The sequence below is a fragment of the Ranitomeya variabilis genome, chromosome 1 (assembly GCF_051348905.1).
Source record: "Ranitomeya variabilis isolate aRanVar5 chromosome 1, aRanVar5.hap1, whole genome shotgun sequence".
Classification (NCBI taxonomy): domain Eukaryota; kingdom Metazoa; phylum Chordata; class Amphibia; order Anura; family Dendrobatidae; genus Ranitomeya; species Ranitomeya variabilis.
This window is the reverse complement of record NC_135232.1, coordinates 273,090,536-273,107,604: the sequence shown is the minus strand read 5'-3', so window position 1 is coordinate 273,107,604 and position 17,069 is coordinate 273,090,536. Positions and strand designations below refer to the sequence as shown.

At 44.6% G+C, this 17,069-nt stretch overlaps 1 protein-coding gene across 8 annotated transcripts in view; it reads right to left on the bottom strand.

The window, feature by feature from the left end:
• Positions 1 to 15,220: 15,220 nt before the first annotated feature.
• The window catches only part of EIF4ENIF1 (eukaryotic translation initiation factor 4E nuclear import factor 1), a 59,269-nt gene continuing 57,420 nt past the window's right edge, over positions 15,221 to 17,069 (bottom strand). For all 8 annotated transcript variants that reach the window (XM_077293960.1, XM_077293907.1, XM_077293950.1 and 5 more), the window contains one exon: positions 15,221 to 15,895. In XM_077293960.1, the coding sequence (XP_077150075.1) occupies positions 15,690 to 15,895 (206 nt within the window). In that variant the 3' untranslated portion in view covers positions 15,221 to 15,689. The remainder of the gene's footprint in view (positions 15,896 to 17,069) is intronic.

Below are 17,069 nucleotides of genomic sequence, written 5' to 3'. Positions count from 1 at the left end.
GACCACACTTAGAATACTGTGCACAGTTCTGGTCTCCGGTGTATAAGAAAGACATAGCTGAACTGGAGCGGGTGCAGAGAAGAGCGACCAAGGTTATTAGAGGACTGGGGGGTCTGCAATACCAAGATAGGTTATTACACTTGGGGCTATTTAGTTTGGAAAAACGAAGACTAAGGGGTGATCTTATGTTAATGTATAAATATATGAGAGGACAGTACAAAGACCTTTCTGATGATCTTTTTAATCATAGACCTGAGACAGGGACAAGGGGGCATCCTCTACGTCTGGAGGAAAGAAGGTTTAAGCATAATAACAGACGCGGATTCTTTACTGTAAGAGCAGTGAGACTATGGAACTCTCTGCCGTATGATGTTGTAATGAGTGATTCATTAATTAAATTTAAGAGGGGACTGGATGCCTTTCTGGAAAAGTATAATGTTACAGGGTATATACACTAGATTCCTTGATAAGGCGTTGATCCAGGGAACTAGTCTGATTGCCGTATGTGGAGTCGGGAAGGAATTTTTTTCCCCATGGTGGAGTTACTCTTTGCCACATGGGTTTTTTTTGCCTTCCCCTGGATCAACATGTTAGGCTAGGCTATGGGTTGAACTAGATGGACTTACAGTCTTCTTTCAACCTTAATAACTATGTAACTATGTACCTAACTATGATCTGATGAGACATCTAGTTTAGAGTGTCTAGCAAAGGTAGAAAGACTGGTCCAAGTCGCCGCCCTTCAAATTTGCTCAGCTGAGGCTCCCCCTTTCTCCACCCATGATGTAGAGATAGCTCGAGTTGAATGGGCTCTAAGAATATCCGGGGGATCTTTCCCTTGGTCTGTATACGCTAGGTTTATCATGGTTTTGATCCACCTAGCAATAGTTGATTTTGCTGCCTTACAACCTCTATTTGGATCCCTGTACTGTATGAACAAGTTAGCGTCTCGTCGCCAACCTTCTGTCGCCCCCAGGTATTTTAGAACAGTCTCCCTAACGTCAAGGTTATGGTAGACCCCTTCCTTTGTGTTTCTAGGGTGTTGTCAGAATGAGGGAAGGATTATCTCCTGATTTGTATTTGTTGAGGACACTACTTTGGAAAGGAAGGCTGGGTTAAGTCTTAGGGTATGTGCACACGTCCGGATTTCTTGCAGAAATTTCCTGAAGAAAACCGGAAATTTTCTGCAAGAAATCCGCATTTTTTTTTTCCGTTTTTTTCCCGTTTTTTTCGCGTTTTTTTAGCATTCTGCAAGCGTAATTAGCTTGCAGAATGCTAAAGTTTTCCAAGCGATCTGTAGCATCGCTTGGAAAACTGACTGACAGGTTGGTCACACTTGTCAAACATAGCGTTTGACAAGTGTGACCATCTTTTTACTATAGATGCAGCCTATGCAGCATCTATAGTAAAAGATAGAATGTTTAAAAATAATAAAAAAAATGGTTATACTCACCTGCAGGCGTCCGTTCCTATAGATGCCGGTGTGGTTCAGGACCTTCCATGACGTCGCGGTCACGTGAGCGGTCACATGACCGGTCTCGACCAATCACAAGACAGTGACGTCATCACAGGTCCTTCACCGCACACCAGCTATAGAAACCGAAGCGGCAGCATGCAGCGGAGAGGCGGGAAGACATCGAAGGTGAGTATATGACTATTTTTTATTTTAATTCTTTTTTTTTTTACCAATTATATGGTGCCCAGTCCGTGGAGGAGAGTCTCCTCTCCTCCACCCTGGGTACCAACCGCACATAATCTGCTTACTTCCCGCATGGTGTGCACAGCCCCGTGCGGGAAGTAAGCAGATCAATGCACTCCTAGGTGTGCGGAAACCCCTGCAATTCCGCATTTTAATGAACATGTTGCTTTTTTTTCCGCGATGCGATTTTTTCGCGGAAAAAAAGGCTACATTTGCACAAAAAATGCGGAATACACTGAAAATAATGGGAGGCATATGTTAGCGTTTTTTTCGCGTTTTTATCACGTTTTTATAGCGAAAAAAACGCGAAAAATACTGAACGTGTGCACATGGCCTTAAGACTATCCTGTCATCAAAGATCTGAAGATATGGGTCCTGGATGGAAAGAGCCTGCATCTCCCCCAATCTTTTAGCCGATGTGATGGCAATCAGAAAGGCAGTTTTAAAGGAGAGATTGGCTATGCCCATATCTTCTGATAACAAGAACGGGGTTTTACACAGGGTATTAAGGACCAGGTTTAGGTCCCAAGGAGGAGTTGATTTTCTCACAAGTGGTCTCATTTTCTGCGTGGCTCTGGAAAATCTTGCTATCCAAGGATGGGAGGCTAGTGACGTATCAAAAAAGACACTAAGCGCTGCAATCTGTACTTTTAAAGTACTAGGCCGGTGGCCCTTCTCAAACCCGAGTTGTAGGAAGTCGAGAATTCTGGGAATGTCAGGTTTTGAAGTATCCACAGAAACCTCTCCCAGAAAGGAGCAATACCGCTTCCAGATTTTGTTATAAATTGCTGAAGTCACTGGCTTTCTGCTTGCCTGGAGTGTAGTAATGACTTCTTCTGACAGGCCTCTGGATCTTAGGGTTCGCCGTTCAGGATCCAAGCAGACAGGTGAAGAGAGCCTGGATCTTTGTGGAATACCGGCCCCTGTAGTAGAAGATCCTGCCTGTTCGGTAACAAGATTGGTCTCTCTGTTGACATTCTGGATAGTAGAGAGAACCAGCTCCTTTTTGGCCAAAAAGGAACCACCAGGATTACGGTTGCTCTCTCGTCTCGTATCTTCCTGAGTGTCTTCGGTATCAGAGGAAGAGGCGGGAATGCGTACAGGAGACCTTCTTCCCAACACTGAGACAAGGCGTCTACTGCAGTGGCTCCGTCTAGAGGATTGAGAGAGAAAAATGCTCTGGTTTTTGCATTTGACCTGGTGGCAAAAAGATCCACCTGAGGTGTTCCCCATCTTTGGCACAGACTGCTGAATACTTCTGGGTTCAGTTCCCATTCTCCGGGATGTACAGACGTTCTGCTCAAGAAGTCTGCTACTTGATTCTTGGCGCCTTCCAGGTGAACTGCCGAGATGGATTTGACAGATTTCTCTGCCCATCTGAAAATCTGGTCTGCTAGGTGTTGCAGCGGTGGATGTCTCGGACCTCCTTGGAGTCTTAGAAATGCCACTGCTGTGACATTGTCGGACAGTATTCTTACGTGCCTGCCCCTGACCTGTGACTGGGCCTGGTATAACACCTTCCAGATCGCATACAGCTCCCTGAAGTTTGACGACCTTGAGGCAATCTGAGGAGTCCATTCTCCCTGGTAATATGTTCTTTCTATATGAATGCCCCATCCGAATTGACTGGCGTCTGTGGTAACCGTAACACAGGGATCGAGGATCCATGGAACTCCCTCTTTTAGGTTTTCCGGTGTGGTCCACCAGGTCAGGGATCTCTTTACTGGCGGAGACACAATCATCTTCTTGTCTAGGGAACTCTGTTTCCTGTTCCAAGATCTCAAAATTTCCCTCTGTAATCCCCGCGAGTGGAATTGGCTCTATTTCACACAAGGTATGTATGCCGTCATAAAGCCCAGAATCCTCATTGCCTCTCTTATGGAGGGGGTACTTCTCCTGAATTGGTGTATGTGCCTAATCAAGGCCTCCTGTCTGTCTTCTGGTAAAAAAGATGTTCTGAGTTTGGAGTCTAATATGACCCCCAAAAATTTCATTCTGGAATCTGGGACCAGGCAAGATTTCTTCCAATTCACAATCCACCCCAGATCCTGTAGGATGGAAAGTGTGAAGCTGCAGTCTATTCTGAGAAGTCTTTCTGATCTCGCCATTATCAGAAAGTCGTCCAGATATGGTACTATGGTCACATTCTGATTTCTTAGATAGGCCACAACTTCTGACATCAGTTTGGTGAATATCCTGGGCTCCGAAGCAAGCCCGAAGGGGAGACATTTGAACTGGAAGTGGTACAATATTCCCTTGTTCATAAAGGTACCGTCACATTAAGCGACGCTGCAGCGATATAGACAACGATGCCGATCGCTGCAGCGTCGCTGTTTCGTCGTTGTGTGGTCGCTGGAGAGCTGTCACACAGACAGCTCTCCAGCGACCAACGATGCCGAAGTCCCCGGGTAACCAGGGTAAACATCGGGTTACTAAGCGCAGGGCCACGCTTAGTAACCCGATGTTTACCCTGGTTACCAGTGTAAATGTAAAAAAAAACAAACACTACATACTTACATTCCGGTGTCTGTCGCGTCCCCCGGCGTCCGCTTCCCTGCACTGTGTAAGCGCCGGCCGTAAAGCAGAGCGGTGACGTCACCGCTGTGCTCTGCTTTACGGCCGGCCGGCGCTGACACAGTGAAGGAAAGCGGACGCCGGGGGACGCGACAGACACCGGAATGTAAGTATGTAGTGTTTGGTTTTTTTTACATTTACAATGGTAACCAGGGTAAATATTGGGTTACTAAGCGCGGCCCTGCGCTTAGTAACCCGATGTTTACCCTGGTTACCAGTGAAGACATCGCTGAATCAGCGTCACACACGCCGACTCAGCGATGTCAGCGGGTGAGCCAGCGACGAAATAAGGTGCTGGCCTTCTAGCTCCGACCAACGATGTCACAGCAGGATCCTGATCGCTGCTGCGTGTCAAAAACAACGATATCGCTATCCAGGACGCTGCAACGTCACGGATCGCTATCGTTATCGTTGTTAAGTTTTTCAGTGTGAAGGTACCTTTAGGGCAAACCTCAGAAATTTTTGGTAGGCAGTGTGTATTGGGACATGGTAGTATGCATTGCTTAGATCCAAGGTGCACATCACCATGTCCTTGTCTATGAGAGGCGTTGTGGACTTTATAGATTCCATCCTGAATTTTTTGTACCGGATCCACCTGTTTAGGGGTTTTAAATTTATAATCGTTCGGGAGTCCCCCAACGGCTTTTTTATTGAAAATAAATGGGAGTAATGGTCTTTGCCTCTTTCTGAGATGGGCACTGGGATTACGGCGTTTAACTTTATCAACTCCTGGATGTTTGTCCACATAGGAGTCTGAGAGTGGACAGGGTCGTGTTACAACAAATCTTTCTGGGGGACTGCTGGAGAACTCTAGCCTGTACCCCTGATCAATTACCTGCAGAATCCAAGGATTTTGGGATATTTTCTGCCAACCCCCTAGAAATTTTTGTAACCGACCACCCACTTTGATGTAATTTATTAGACTTTCCTGTACCTGCGCACTTGGGAAGATGGAGTCTCTACCCTTTCCACCCTTGGGATAAGACCACCTCCCAGTCTTCCCTTTCCCCCTGTAGTCTGTCTTCTGACTAGTTCGGGATCTACGAAAGGGCTGGTACTTTTTTGTATTTTTCTCAGGGAACCACTTCTTTTTATCTGAGGCTTTTTCTAGGATGTCATCTAGAATAGGCCCAAATACTTTATTCCCTGAGAATGGGATTCCAAACAATTTATTTTTTGATTGAATATCCCCTGACCAGGTCTTTAGCCAGATGGCTCTTCTGGCCGCGTTGGATAAGGATTCGCTTCTGGCAGCGAAGCGTACAGACTCTGCAGAAGCGTCTGCCATAAAGCCTGTGGCTAGCTTAAGTAATGGTAGGGATTTGAGAATAACATCTCTGGAAGTTTTAGCTTTGAGATGTTCCTCCAAATCGTCTATCCATAGATGCATTGACCGGGCTACCGATGTTGCAGCTATATTGGCCCGTATTATTGCTGCGGAGGACTCCCAAGTTCTCCTGAGCAGACCATCTGCTTTGCGATCCATAGGATCTTTTAAAGCGGAGGAGTCCTCAAATGGGATTGATGTCTTCTTCGCCACCTTTGCAAACGGAACATCAATCTTGGGAACTTCATCCCACACTTTAATGTCCTCTGGATTATAAGGCAAACGGAGTCTGAAATCTCTGGGTACTACTAGTCTCTTCTCCGCTTCCTGCCATTCTTCCAGAATCATGGAACGGATGTGGTTGTTGACTGGAAAAACCTTTGTAACCTGGGCATGTAATCTGCCAAACATCTCATCCTGGACCGAGGTCTCCTCTGGCGTGTCCTGTAACTGCATGGTGTTACGAACTGCATACAGAAGCTCATCTGTATCTGCTGCCGAGAAGAGATATCTCTTCCCTCTGCCCAATGATCCGTCTCTTTCCTCCAGGTCTGAATCCTCCGAAATCTCTCCTTCGGAAGAGGGACTAGACTCTCTTGGCCTTTTCCGTGATGTCTGCGGTTCTGACTGGCTTGTCTGGGGAACATTCAAGCTTGAGATGGATGCCTGAACCTCTTGACGAATCATTGTCCTCATACTGGTTAATAATGCAGTCTGCTCATCCACCCACAATTTTAGCTGTGCATGACTTGCATAGTGGCTTCCGCCAATTTTCCGGAAACTTAGCAGCACATATTGGGCATTTATTTTTCCCTGATTTCTTTCTTTCGGATGTGGGGATAGGAGGCTCTACCTAGGATAGAATACATAGTACACTTTGTAGACAAGGACGTAGGGGGAGGGGTGAGCATTGTGGTATGGCTTAGTATAGCCTACTCACGTGCCCCTGAAGCTGATCAATCCCCTCAGGTCTGGCAGTCTCCTCCATAGTGAGGACAAATTACCATACAGCTGTGTGCTCCTTGTGTAAAGGTACCTTCACACGAAACGACTTTACAACGAGAACGACAACGATCCGTGATGTTGCAGCGTCCTGGATAGCGATATCGTTGTGTTTGACACGCAGCAGCGATCTGGATCCTGCTGTGATATCGCTGGTCGTTGAATAAAGTTCAGAACTTTATTTGGTTGTCAGACCGGCGTGTATCGTCAGGTTTGACACCAAAAGCAACGATACCAGCGATGTTTTACGCTGGTAACCAGGGTAAATATCGGGTTACTAAGCGCAGGGCCGCACTTAGTAACCCGATGTTTACCCTGGTTACCAGCGTAAAAGTAAAAAAACCAAACAGTATATACTCACCTGCGCGTCCCCTGCCGTCCGCTTCCTGCTCTGACTGAGCGCCGGCCCTAAAGTGAAAGTAAAAGCACAGCGGTGACGTCACCGCTCTGCTGTTAGGGCCGGCGCTCACACAGTACAGGAAGCGGACGCCGGGGGACGCGCAGGTGAGCATGTACTGTTTGTTATTTTTACTTTTACGCTGGTAACCAGGGTAAACATCGGGTTACTAAGTGTGGCCCTGCGCTTAGTAACCCGATGTTTACCCTGGTTACCCGGGGACCTTGGCATCGTTGGTCGCTGGAGAGCGGTCTGTGTGACAGCTCTCCAGCGACCAAACAGCGACGCTGCAGCGATCGGCATCGTTGTCGCTATCGCTGCAGCGTCGCTTCGTGTGAAGGTACCTTTAGGATGGCCGGCGGCATAAAGACCCCCGTAAAGCGTTTATATAGGTTTTACCTGGATCCTGCCCTCCTTACCGCATCCACGTGGTTGACCGTGCTGAAAGGCCTCTCCTGAGGCCGGCGCCATCGCTGGCGTCCCTCTGTCCAGCGCTCGTCGCAACCGGAAGTGACACGGCCGTCGGCCGGAACTGACGCGGCCGCAGGTCCTGGAGCCAGCAGCGGCTGCCGCGCTGAGAGCGCTTGCCGGAGATGGATGCGGCCGCATGCTGGTATTGGCCGCCGTCTGGAGATGGCCCCCGTATACACCCCCAGCAAACAGGCGCCCGGACCGAGAGCCCCCAGCATGGAGGAACGGATCCGATCCCAGGAGCAGCGCTACACTGGGGAGGCTGAGGGACCCCCCATTGCAGGTATCAGCCGCAGATATCTTGCGGCAGGGAAGGGAAAGGCTGGGCCCCCCGATCCCTACCATCTGCACAGCACCGTCGGAGGAAAAGCTTGCCGTTCCTATCCACAGTGGGACAGGAAAAACACTGGTGGGTGGAGTGGGGAGGGTCCTTTTAACCGCTTGTTGTTCCTGTCCCACTGAGGGTAAGAAGGACGTCCTCCAATGGTGCTGTCAGGATGGTGAACTGGAAAACAATATTCGATGCAAATCGTTTTCAGAACCGAATCTGAACAAATTCTCTCATCTCTAGGGCTGGCGACTCCATAACCTCAATTTTGTTGGACTGGAACCAAGATTTTGCTTGTTTACTGGTGTGCTTAGGGTCGTTTGTCTTGTTGAAACATCCATTACAAGGGCATATCGTCTTCAGCGTAAGGCAACATGACCTCTCCAAGTATTTTAATATATGCAAACTGGTTCATGATCCCTGGTATGCGGTAAATAGGTCCTGCACCATAGTAAGAGAAATATGCCCAGATCATGATGCTTGCACCACTAAGCGTCACTGTCTTTTGAGGCCACGTGCACACGTTGCGGATTTTTCCGGACTGATTTTGGTAAATCCGCACTGCGGAATTAACGCGATTTTTGTGCGGATTCCTATTATGGAGCAGGTGCTGCGGAATAAACAATGCTACGTTTCCGCTCATTTTTTTCCGCAGCATGTGCACTGCGGATTTTGTTTTCCATCCGCTGTGGATCCGCACCGTGTACACATACCCTGAGTGTACTGTAGCTTATATGTAGAGTTTGGGGTCGTCTGACAAACTGACTGTGGCCCTTAGACCCAAAAAGAACATTATACTTTCATCAGTCCACAAACTGTTTCTCCATTTCTCTTTAGGCTAGTTTAGGTGTTCTTTGGAATATTGTATCCGCTTTAGTACATGTCTTTTTTTAACAATGGGACTTTGCTGGGACTTCTTGCTAAGAGATTAGCTTCACACAGGCGTCTTCTAACTGTCACAGTCCTCACAGGTAACTATCTTTGACCATCGTGGAGCTGAGCCTTTGCCATTCTGGCTATTCTTCCATCCATTGGAATGGTACTCTCTGTTTTCTTCCATTTAAAGGGAACCTGTCACCCCCCCCCCCCCCCCCCCCCCCCCCAGCTGTGTGCTGTCTGAAGCAGGGGGGAGACGCCGGCCCACTTGAGGAGCAGGTATTTCAGACAAATTATAAAACTGATTATTTCTCAAGTTACAGCACCCAGACCTAAAAGAGCCACCTTGTCAGAATGCAGCATTACTGCTGCACAAGGTGGCTCTTTTAGTTTGAAACGACTGGGGGGGACCCATATTTCTCAGGCTTTCAAGGAGGAATGCTTGTACAACATGTCATGGCTTCACCTTTAAATAAGGGCCACCCAATTCACACTAGTTTATTCACAGAAAGATTGACCTCACTTAAGGGCAGCACGGTGGCTCAGTGGATAGCACTGCAGCCTTGCAGCGCTGGAGTCCTGGGTTCTAATCCCACCTTGGACAACATCTGCAAGGAGTTTGTATGTTCTCCCCGGGTTTCCTCCCAAAGACATACTGATAGGGAATTTAGATTGTGAGCCCCATCGGGGACAGTGATGATAATGTGTGCAAAACTGTAAAGCGCTGCAGAATATGTTAGCGCTATATAAAGATTATTATTGAACTCCACACTGCTATTATTTTGAACACCCCCCCTTTCAGTTAATTATTCTTAGTGCTCATACTCACATGCAAGAAACTCGGAAGAGTCTCGCACGTCAACACCTGGCACTGCTGCCGGCACTCGGATCGGAGCGTGCGGCCGCATACAAATACATGCAGCCCCACGCTCCGCTCCAGCGTGCAGTGTTGGATATTAACGTGCGATACTCGTCCGAGATTCTCGCATGTGAGTATGAGCCCTAATACACAGACTCAAAAACATGAATGCTGAGTCTATGGTTTGCACCAGGGCTGTGGAGTCGGTATAAAATGGACCGACTCGGAAAATATATAATAAATCGGGTACAGTAGTTCAATGCAGTTTGTGGAGAATATTTTTTCATAAGGATTTGGGAAAGTTATGAAATGTCCTATGAATGTCTGTCCTATTCCTGATCTAAGGTCTAGATTTTTAGCTGAGATGAATCTGTGCTGCAGTTTATGTTCATGATAAGTAGTGAAGCTCCTCCTCTACAGATAAGGGACAAAAATAAACACACAGGGAAGGAAAGCCTACATTCATCTCAGAACTTCTGGAGTGAACAGAAAAGCAGGATTAAAGAAGGCAAGTACTTCCTAAAGCATATCTAAACTTTCAATAAACTGTGAATAAATCAATAGTCCAGTATATGTGGTCTCTGTATGCTTGATGTTTTAGTTTGTTTTTCCTCTTAGCTCATGTTTGGAGAAATTAGCTGCTCTGATGACTTATATACGGTATACATAGAATATAAGGGGAAAAAATGTTTTCTAATATCTCAAATTTGGAGATCAATGTGTGTGTTCTGGAATGTGATTCAGCACAAACATGCTCCCTCCCTCCTCCCCTCTTCATAGATTGTGAAGAACTATGATGTGAAGCATTTAGTGAGCTGTACCCTGCTGAAACAAGCCTTGATATTGAAAGTTCAGAGTAAAACTATTTAATAATACATTTTACAAATGTTATACTTATCTGTCCTATTGATTTATGCAAAGATTGTTTTATTTCTATCCCAAATTATACAGTGCATGATTCCCTATTCTCACAAGAATTACAATATACTTTATTTATTTTTTTTAACAGGACAATTTTGAGAGCAAATTTACATAATTACAAAATGTCTAAGAAGCATCTTATGAAGTCAGCTGTATTTGAGCATTTCACAGTGACTCAAGATAATAAACATTTTGTGTCAGTGTATAAGTGACCCAGATGAAAACAAATGCTGTGATGCCAAAATCAGTGCATACTCAGGCAGTGGTAAAAATGCTCCTTCAAGAGCTTCCAATCTAAAAACACATTTACAATGCTGCCACGCAGGAGTTTACAAAGCGGTGTACCATTATCATCATTATTTGCACGACCAGCTTTTACAGCTCTTAATGGAGCAAACCTGGTGCTTCTCTGGAAAGAGAAAGTATTAGAAAATTAGTGATGGAATAAGCCCTTAACCAAAAGGAAGATCTTAAAAAGACTCTCAAGAGACGCTTTGTATTTCTTAAAATGGATGCCTGCACACGTCACAGAGTGAGTTATTTTGTTATTAACGTTCGATATGTTTGTGACAACAAAAAGATTGTTACTAAAGACACTGGCAGTAGAAGATACTAAAGCTCATCACAGCAGCCAGTTTCTTCAGACCTTAGTGGAAAAATTTCTGCAAGATTATGAACAGGTTCTTGCTATTGTGACTGATAATGCTTCAAACAAATAAACTGATGAATGAGAATGAAGCTGAACAGCAGCTAGAAGAATATTTCACATTCAGCATGTTGGAGATGGAAGGCCACAGTCCTGTTTCCAGAACGGAGGAACAAACAGATATTACTACAGAAGAACAGCAAAATGATTCTTTACAATTAGATCTTGTTGAAGCTGCTTCACACCTCTTTGCTATTCAACACATGCACTGTGTTGCGCACACGCTGCAGGTGGCAATAAGAGATAGTCTGCAAGAGGGACATGCAGGAACTCTGATTAGCAAAGTACTGCCAGAACCCCTAAAATTGATTCCATCTTTAAGAGACGTGCTGGAAAAGGAGCAATTGTGGATCATGCCACTCGGCGGAGCAGCGCCTATTTAATGATTGAGCGATTGCTTGAGCTGAAACCCTTCCTTGTAGATATGGCCAACCCTCAGGTAATGCTTCATGAAGGTCAATGGACACAGGTGACTGAATTGAAGGAATTGCTTCATCACACATTTACAGTGCCTAAAAAGTTACAAGCTGAGGATTTAACTCCTGGCATTTTTATAAAGGAGTGGAAGAACTTGTTGTTTTGCTTGTCCCAAAGAGGTTTAATCGCAGATGGCATTGCTGCTTCAATGAAACAGAGAGAGACACTGCTAATAGAAAATAAAATTCTTCTGGCAGCTGTTTATGTGGACCTGAGTCATCGTATATTGCTTTATGATCAACAGCTTACTAAAGGAAAAGAAGATGTGATTGAGGTAGCAGTTAGGATGAGTGGGCTACAATATGGCCAAGAGCAAGAGGACTCGGGCTATGCCAGTGTTGCTGCTGCCGTTCCTTTATCCTCATCAGATGAGTTTAATTTTGACAAGTATTTGGACGACACGGAGCAGGCAAAGCGTTGCCGCAGGGAAAAAAAAAAAATAAAAAATCCACTCCCATAGAAGATAGTGACCATATTTCAGCAAAATTTTTCACTTGCTCTCAAAGAGTAGAAGAGTTCAATCATTCATCAAAACTGACTGCACGAGGCAATTCCTTTATACCCTGAAATTGTTAGAGATGTTCCCCATGTGGTTACCGCTTTGCCACCAAACCAAGTTAGTGTAGAGAGGTTGTTCTCTAGCCTTAAAATAATTAGGTCAGATATGAGGTCATCTATGATTGAGGATCTGATGGAGGTGATACTATTTCTCAGAACAAATTCATAGACTGCACAAATGCTATTCAGTACGTTTTTTGTTGTAGACTCCTCCCCCCACTTACTGCATAGTGTGTAATAAATTGTAAAATATGCAAAAGTTTTTTGTTCTCAAGTCGTTTTCCAATAAATATATTTTATGCTATATCTAAATGACTTGATTATTGTATCATGATGATTAAAAGCCTGATGTTACCATTTTACTACAGTAAATTTATCACTTAATCTTAAACACGAGGCATGTATGAGGGAGTCTGTCATGGGATTTGAGGAGTCGATGGTTTGGCTTACCGACCCCACAGCCCTGCATGCAATCCTTTGATAACAGATATTACCCTGACCCACTTAGTACAACAGTGCCTGATCTCAAGTGTGCCATATATCAAAGCTTAATAAACCATGCCAGGGGCAGAGTTAGGCCTCTGGTTAATATACAAATAATTTGCTCTCCACAATTCTGCTGCAGAGGACCCATGTAGTGCATGATTTTCCTCTTTCAAACTCCTTACATGTAAAAAAAAAAAACAAAAAAAAAAAAAAAAACACACTGATGTGAACTTCCCCATTTATTAACATTGGTCCGAGTGCTATGCGATGTTTTCTTGCATAGCACTCGTCTGTATTATACTCTAGTGTCACGCCGGCCTTATGCAAGCCATGGCAAGTCAAGCCATATTATGCTGTACAAACCACACAGATAACATGGTTCTGCTTTTGTAGCAAACCCTGTAGAAGAGCATGTAGATAACTTGCCATTTATTCCTTATGGGTCATCCTATAAGTCCTGCTGATTCAGAGATTTTTTTTTTCTTTCTTCCAGAAATGCAGTGTTAAAAAAAAAAAAAATATATTAAAATACTAGCACATATATTTGGTGGGGCAGCCCATGTATCTATTCTGGGAGAGTGGATTCTGAAAATTTAACTTGTCTTCTTCATATGATGAGACTTAACACTCATGTAACCTTTCCAGAAAGTATTCCAAGAAACTTCCTGCCAGTATCCATTCTCCAGAGTAGTCTGATTAATAACCAGTTGTGTGCCAGTACATTCAGCGACTCTGGGTTGTGACAGCTGAAACTACAACCACCCAAACTTCATTAAAAAAGAGATACAAAAGTGGGTAGTATTATGCAGGATAGGCATGTATTCACACTGGTTTTTGTATGGTCCACTTTGGCAGTGCTCCTAGTGAAATGATGTCCCTTTTGGTCCCTGGAGGAGCTGGCATATTGTATGTATGTATAACTTTTCTGCTGCACTGTTCCATACCAAAGCATCGGTATGAACATCATAGGGGCCTATGGGCATACTTACCTCTGCACATCTAATTGGTGTAAACACTGGATGGCAGTTAGTTATAAGTCAGTCAAGAAATCCTGACGAAAATAAAGGAAAATGTTCCAGCTCTTAATAAAATACTTGACTTTAAAATACAAACGCATTAAATAAACAGCCCCTCGGACAACGCATAGGACATGAGCTATGCATTTCGATTGCTGCCAAAATCTTTATCAAAGCAGCTTTGATAAAGATCGCAGTAGTGATCGAAGCACATAGCTCATGTCCTCCTGTGTGTTATCCGAGGGGCTGTTTAAAATACAAACGCATTAAATAAAGTCAAGTATTTAAAACCAAGGAGAGCTGGAACATTTTCCCTTATTTTCTACTGGTTCGTCTCATCAGGACAGGGTTCCGTGAACCTTCTGAAGATCGGTGAGCTGGCTTTTTTCCTTACTGTGAAGAAATCCTGACACCTACTAGTAATGTACACTGCACATGCAGAGTTCTTTAGTGTGTACTGCAGACAGCTGAGCACTAAGATGACTGGTTCCTTTCTAAGGCTGGAAATGCTATTACCAGGTTTGGACGATAAGAGATACGACCACCATCTTTCAGGCCAGATATACAGCAGTCTATAATGCTGTATATCTGCCCCCAACCAGATCTGCAAGACAAGAATGACATATATGCTCACCTGCAGGGCAGTCCTGTCTGAGGGATGTCACTGGTCTTGGTTGGGCGCCTCATTTCTTAAGATCGCAGTCCTCCTTGTGGATGACTCATCCCTACGTCATCCACACAGTGTTCCCTGGCATTGCACTCCTGTACAGGCACACTTCTCTGCCCTGATGAGGGCAGAGCAAAGTACTGTAGTGCTCAGGTGCCAAGAAAAGTATAAGCCCTGGCACCTGCAGTACTTTCCTCTGCCCTAGTCAGGGAAATAAAGTACGCCTGCGAAGGAGCGCAATGCCGGGGAGCACAGCATAGATGTAGGGACGAGTGATCCATGCGACGCAAGAAGGACTGCAATCGTAAGAAGGGATGCGCCAGAAGACCAGTGACACCCCTCAGACCGGACTGCCCCACAGGTGAGCATATATGTCTTGCAGGTCACGTTGGGGTAGATATACAGCATTCTATAATATGGTGTATAAGGCCTGAAACAGTCAAACCTGATGACAGGTTCCCTTTAAAAAGGAGCAAATCAGTCCCTGTTCATTTTGACATTGAAAGGGGAGCTGGAGACATCACGTCTAAAAAGATATCTGTTGGCTTATGTGCACGAGTGGCGATTGTTGAGCACCTGTCCATTGCTTGGATAGGTGTGCGACACCTGCTGCTTGAACAAACAAGTTGTTAGAGGTGACCACTGGCATGCTCACGTCTCTATGCAGAAGTGAGTGGGGCAGGATTTCCAGAAAAAATAAAAAAAATAAAAAGATTATATAATATACCTATGTTTTTTTAGAATCACTCCTGGCTTAGGCTGCAAATACATGTTCAGGTTTTGAGCCAAACAAAACAAACAGCCCCAGCCAAAAATAAAAACTTCATGAAGACAAGTAAAAAGTTATCTAGACACTCCATTAGCATTATGCAGATTTAATTGAAAGAAAAGACATGTACAAATTAAAGGGAGAGCTCAGACTTTGTAAGTGGCAAAACAGACTTCGCTTTCTCATCTGTACAGCTAGTCAAACAAACTATTCTAAATGTGAGTATATACAAACAAAAACCTTTTTACAAGTCTGTACACAAAGTTCATCTCTTGCCAGAGATCTCCTTAATCCCTTAGCAGACTGCCAAGTTGAAAGGGAAAAAAAAAAATATAAAGTGCCCCTTCCCAAAAAATAAAAATAAAAAAATAAAAATAAAGGCTTCATGAGCAAATGAGATGAACCTTCCTTTATCAGATAGTCTGCATGAATACTGAGCAGATAGGAGGGTGATGCAAACTACTGAAAGTTGATTAGGTAGGCCTCCGAATAAGACAATCCATCTTGTGCCCAGAATGGATCAGACTGTAGACCATGAACGACCCAATTTACCGCCACTTTATTGTCTGTATTCAAGTTCATCCACACTGATCACTTTAGCAGGCATAGAAGGGAGTGGCTGCTGCAAGACATCAGAACCAAACCACTTGGCCAGTCCCACAGGGGAAGAGCTCCTTGGAGGACGCTGATCTAAATGCAGATTGGGCCGACTCTGCAAACCTTGTGAAGGAGTATGAATGCCAGAAAAATTTTGACCGCCAGATCCTAGGAGACAAAAATTTCAATTTACGTTTAGTAAACTCATTTTTAAGTCAATCTGTAAACAATTCTGAATTATACAGCAACCTACAAAGAACCTTAATAGAGTAATGTTCATCCACAACTATACAAAATCCATTTTATTAAACAGAAAATATAAAAATATATAGTGCAAGAGATTCAAGGTATTGAATCCGTAAGCAAATACAATGTTGCATAATAATGAGCACCAGTAAGAGTGACTGTCAGATATATCTGTCTACATCTAGAGATCTGGCTGAGAAATAGTTATGCTGCCATACGCTGACATGAAGATAGGTCAGATAGACCCCAAAGGTGTTTTACATAGGGGGTCTAAAGTGCTTACCCTCTGTAAGGCTTTTTCCCCAGGTGTACAAATGTACTAAGTTATATATATTGTACAGTATCAGCATGATGTACCATGTCAGCAATTGTCCAAGACAAATATTGATTTATCATCATTTGTAATATCTGACCCTTCTGATCAGCAGAATGAAGGCCAAAATGTATCTGTTACAGGAGCACAATCCCACTATTTTATGGGGCTGTTTACATGTCCATGTATTTTCATAAATTGAGTAGTCCACACATAAGCACAGACATGTCCGATTTTCACTCATCTCATAGATCTAACTTGTCAATGCAAGTCTTAAAGAAGTTGTCCACCAATTTGACATTCATGGTCCAGTCTTAGGCTAATTTCACACTAGCGTCGGGCCGAGGTTCCCGACGCTAGCGTTGTCTCCGCCACACAACGGGGGCAGCGGATGCATTTTTCCAGCACATCCGCTGCCCCATTGTGAGGTGCGGGGAGGTGGGGGCGGAGTTCCGGCCGCGCATGCGCGGTCGGAAAAAGCGGACCGTCGTGAGCAAAAAACGTTACATGTAGCCACAACACGGCGCAACCATCGCACGATGGTTGCGACGTGTGTCAATCCGTTGCAATACGTCGCTTAATGTAAGTCTATGGGGAAAAAAACGCATCCTGCAAGCACTTTTGCAGGATGCGTTTTTTTCGGCAAAACGACGCATTGTGGCAGATTGCAGTTAACGCTAGTGAGAAAGTAGCCTTAGGGTACCGTTACACTAAACGACTTACCAACGATCACAACCAGCGATACGACCTGGCCGTGATCGTTGGTAAGTCGTTGTGTGGTTG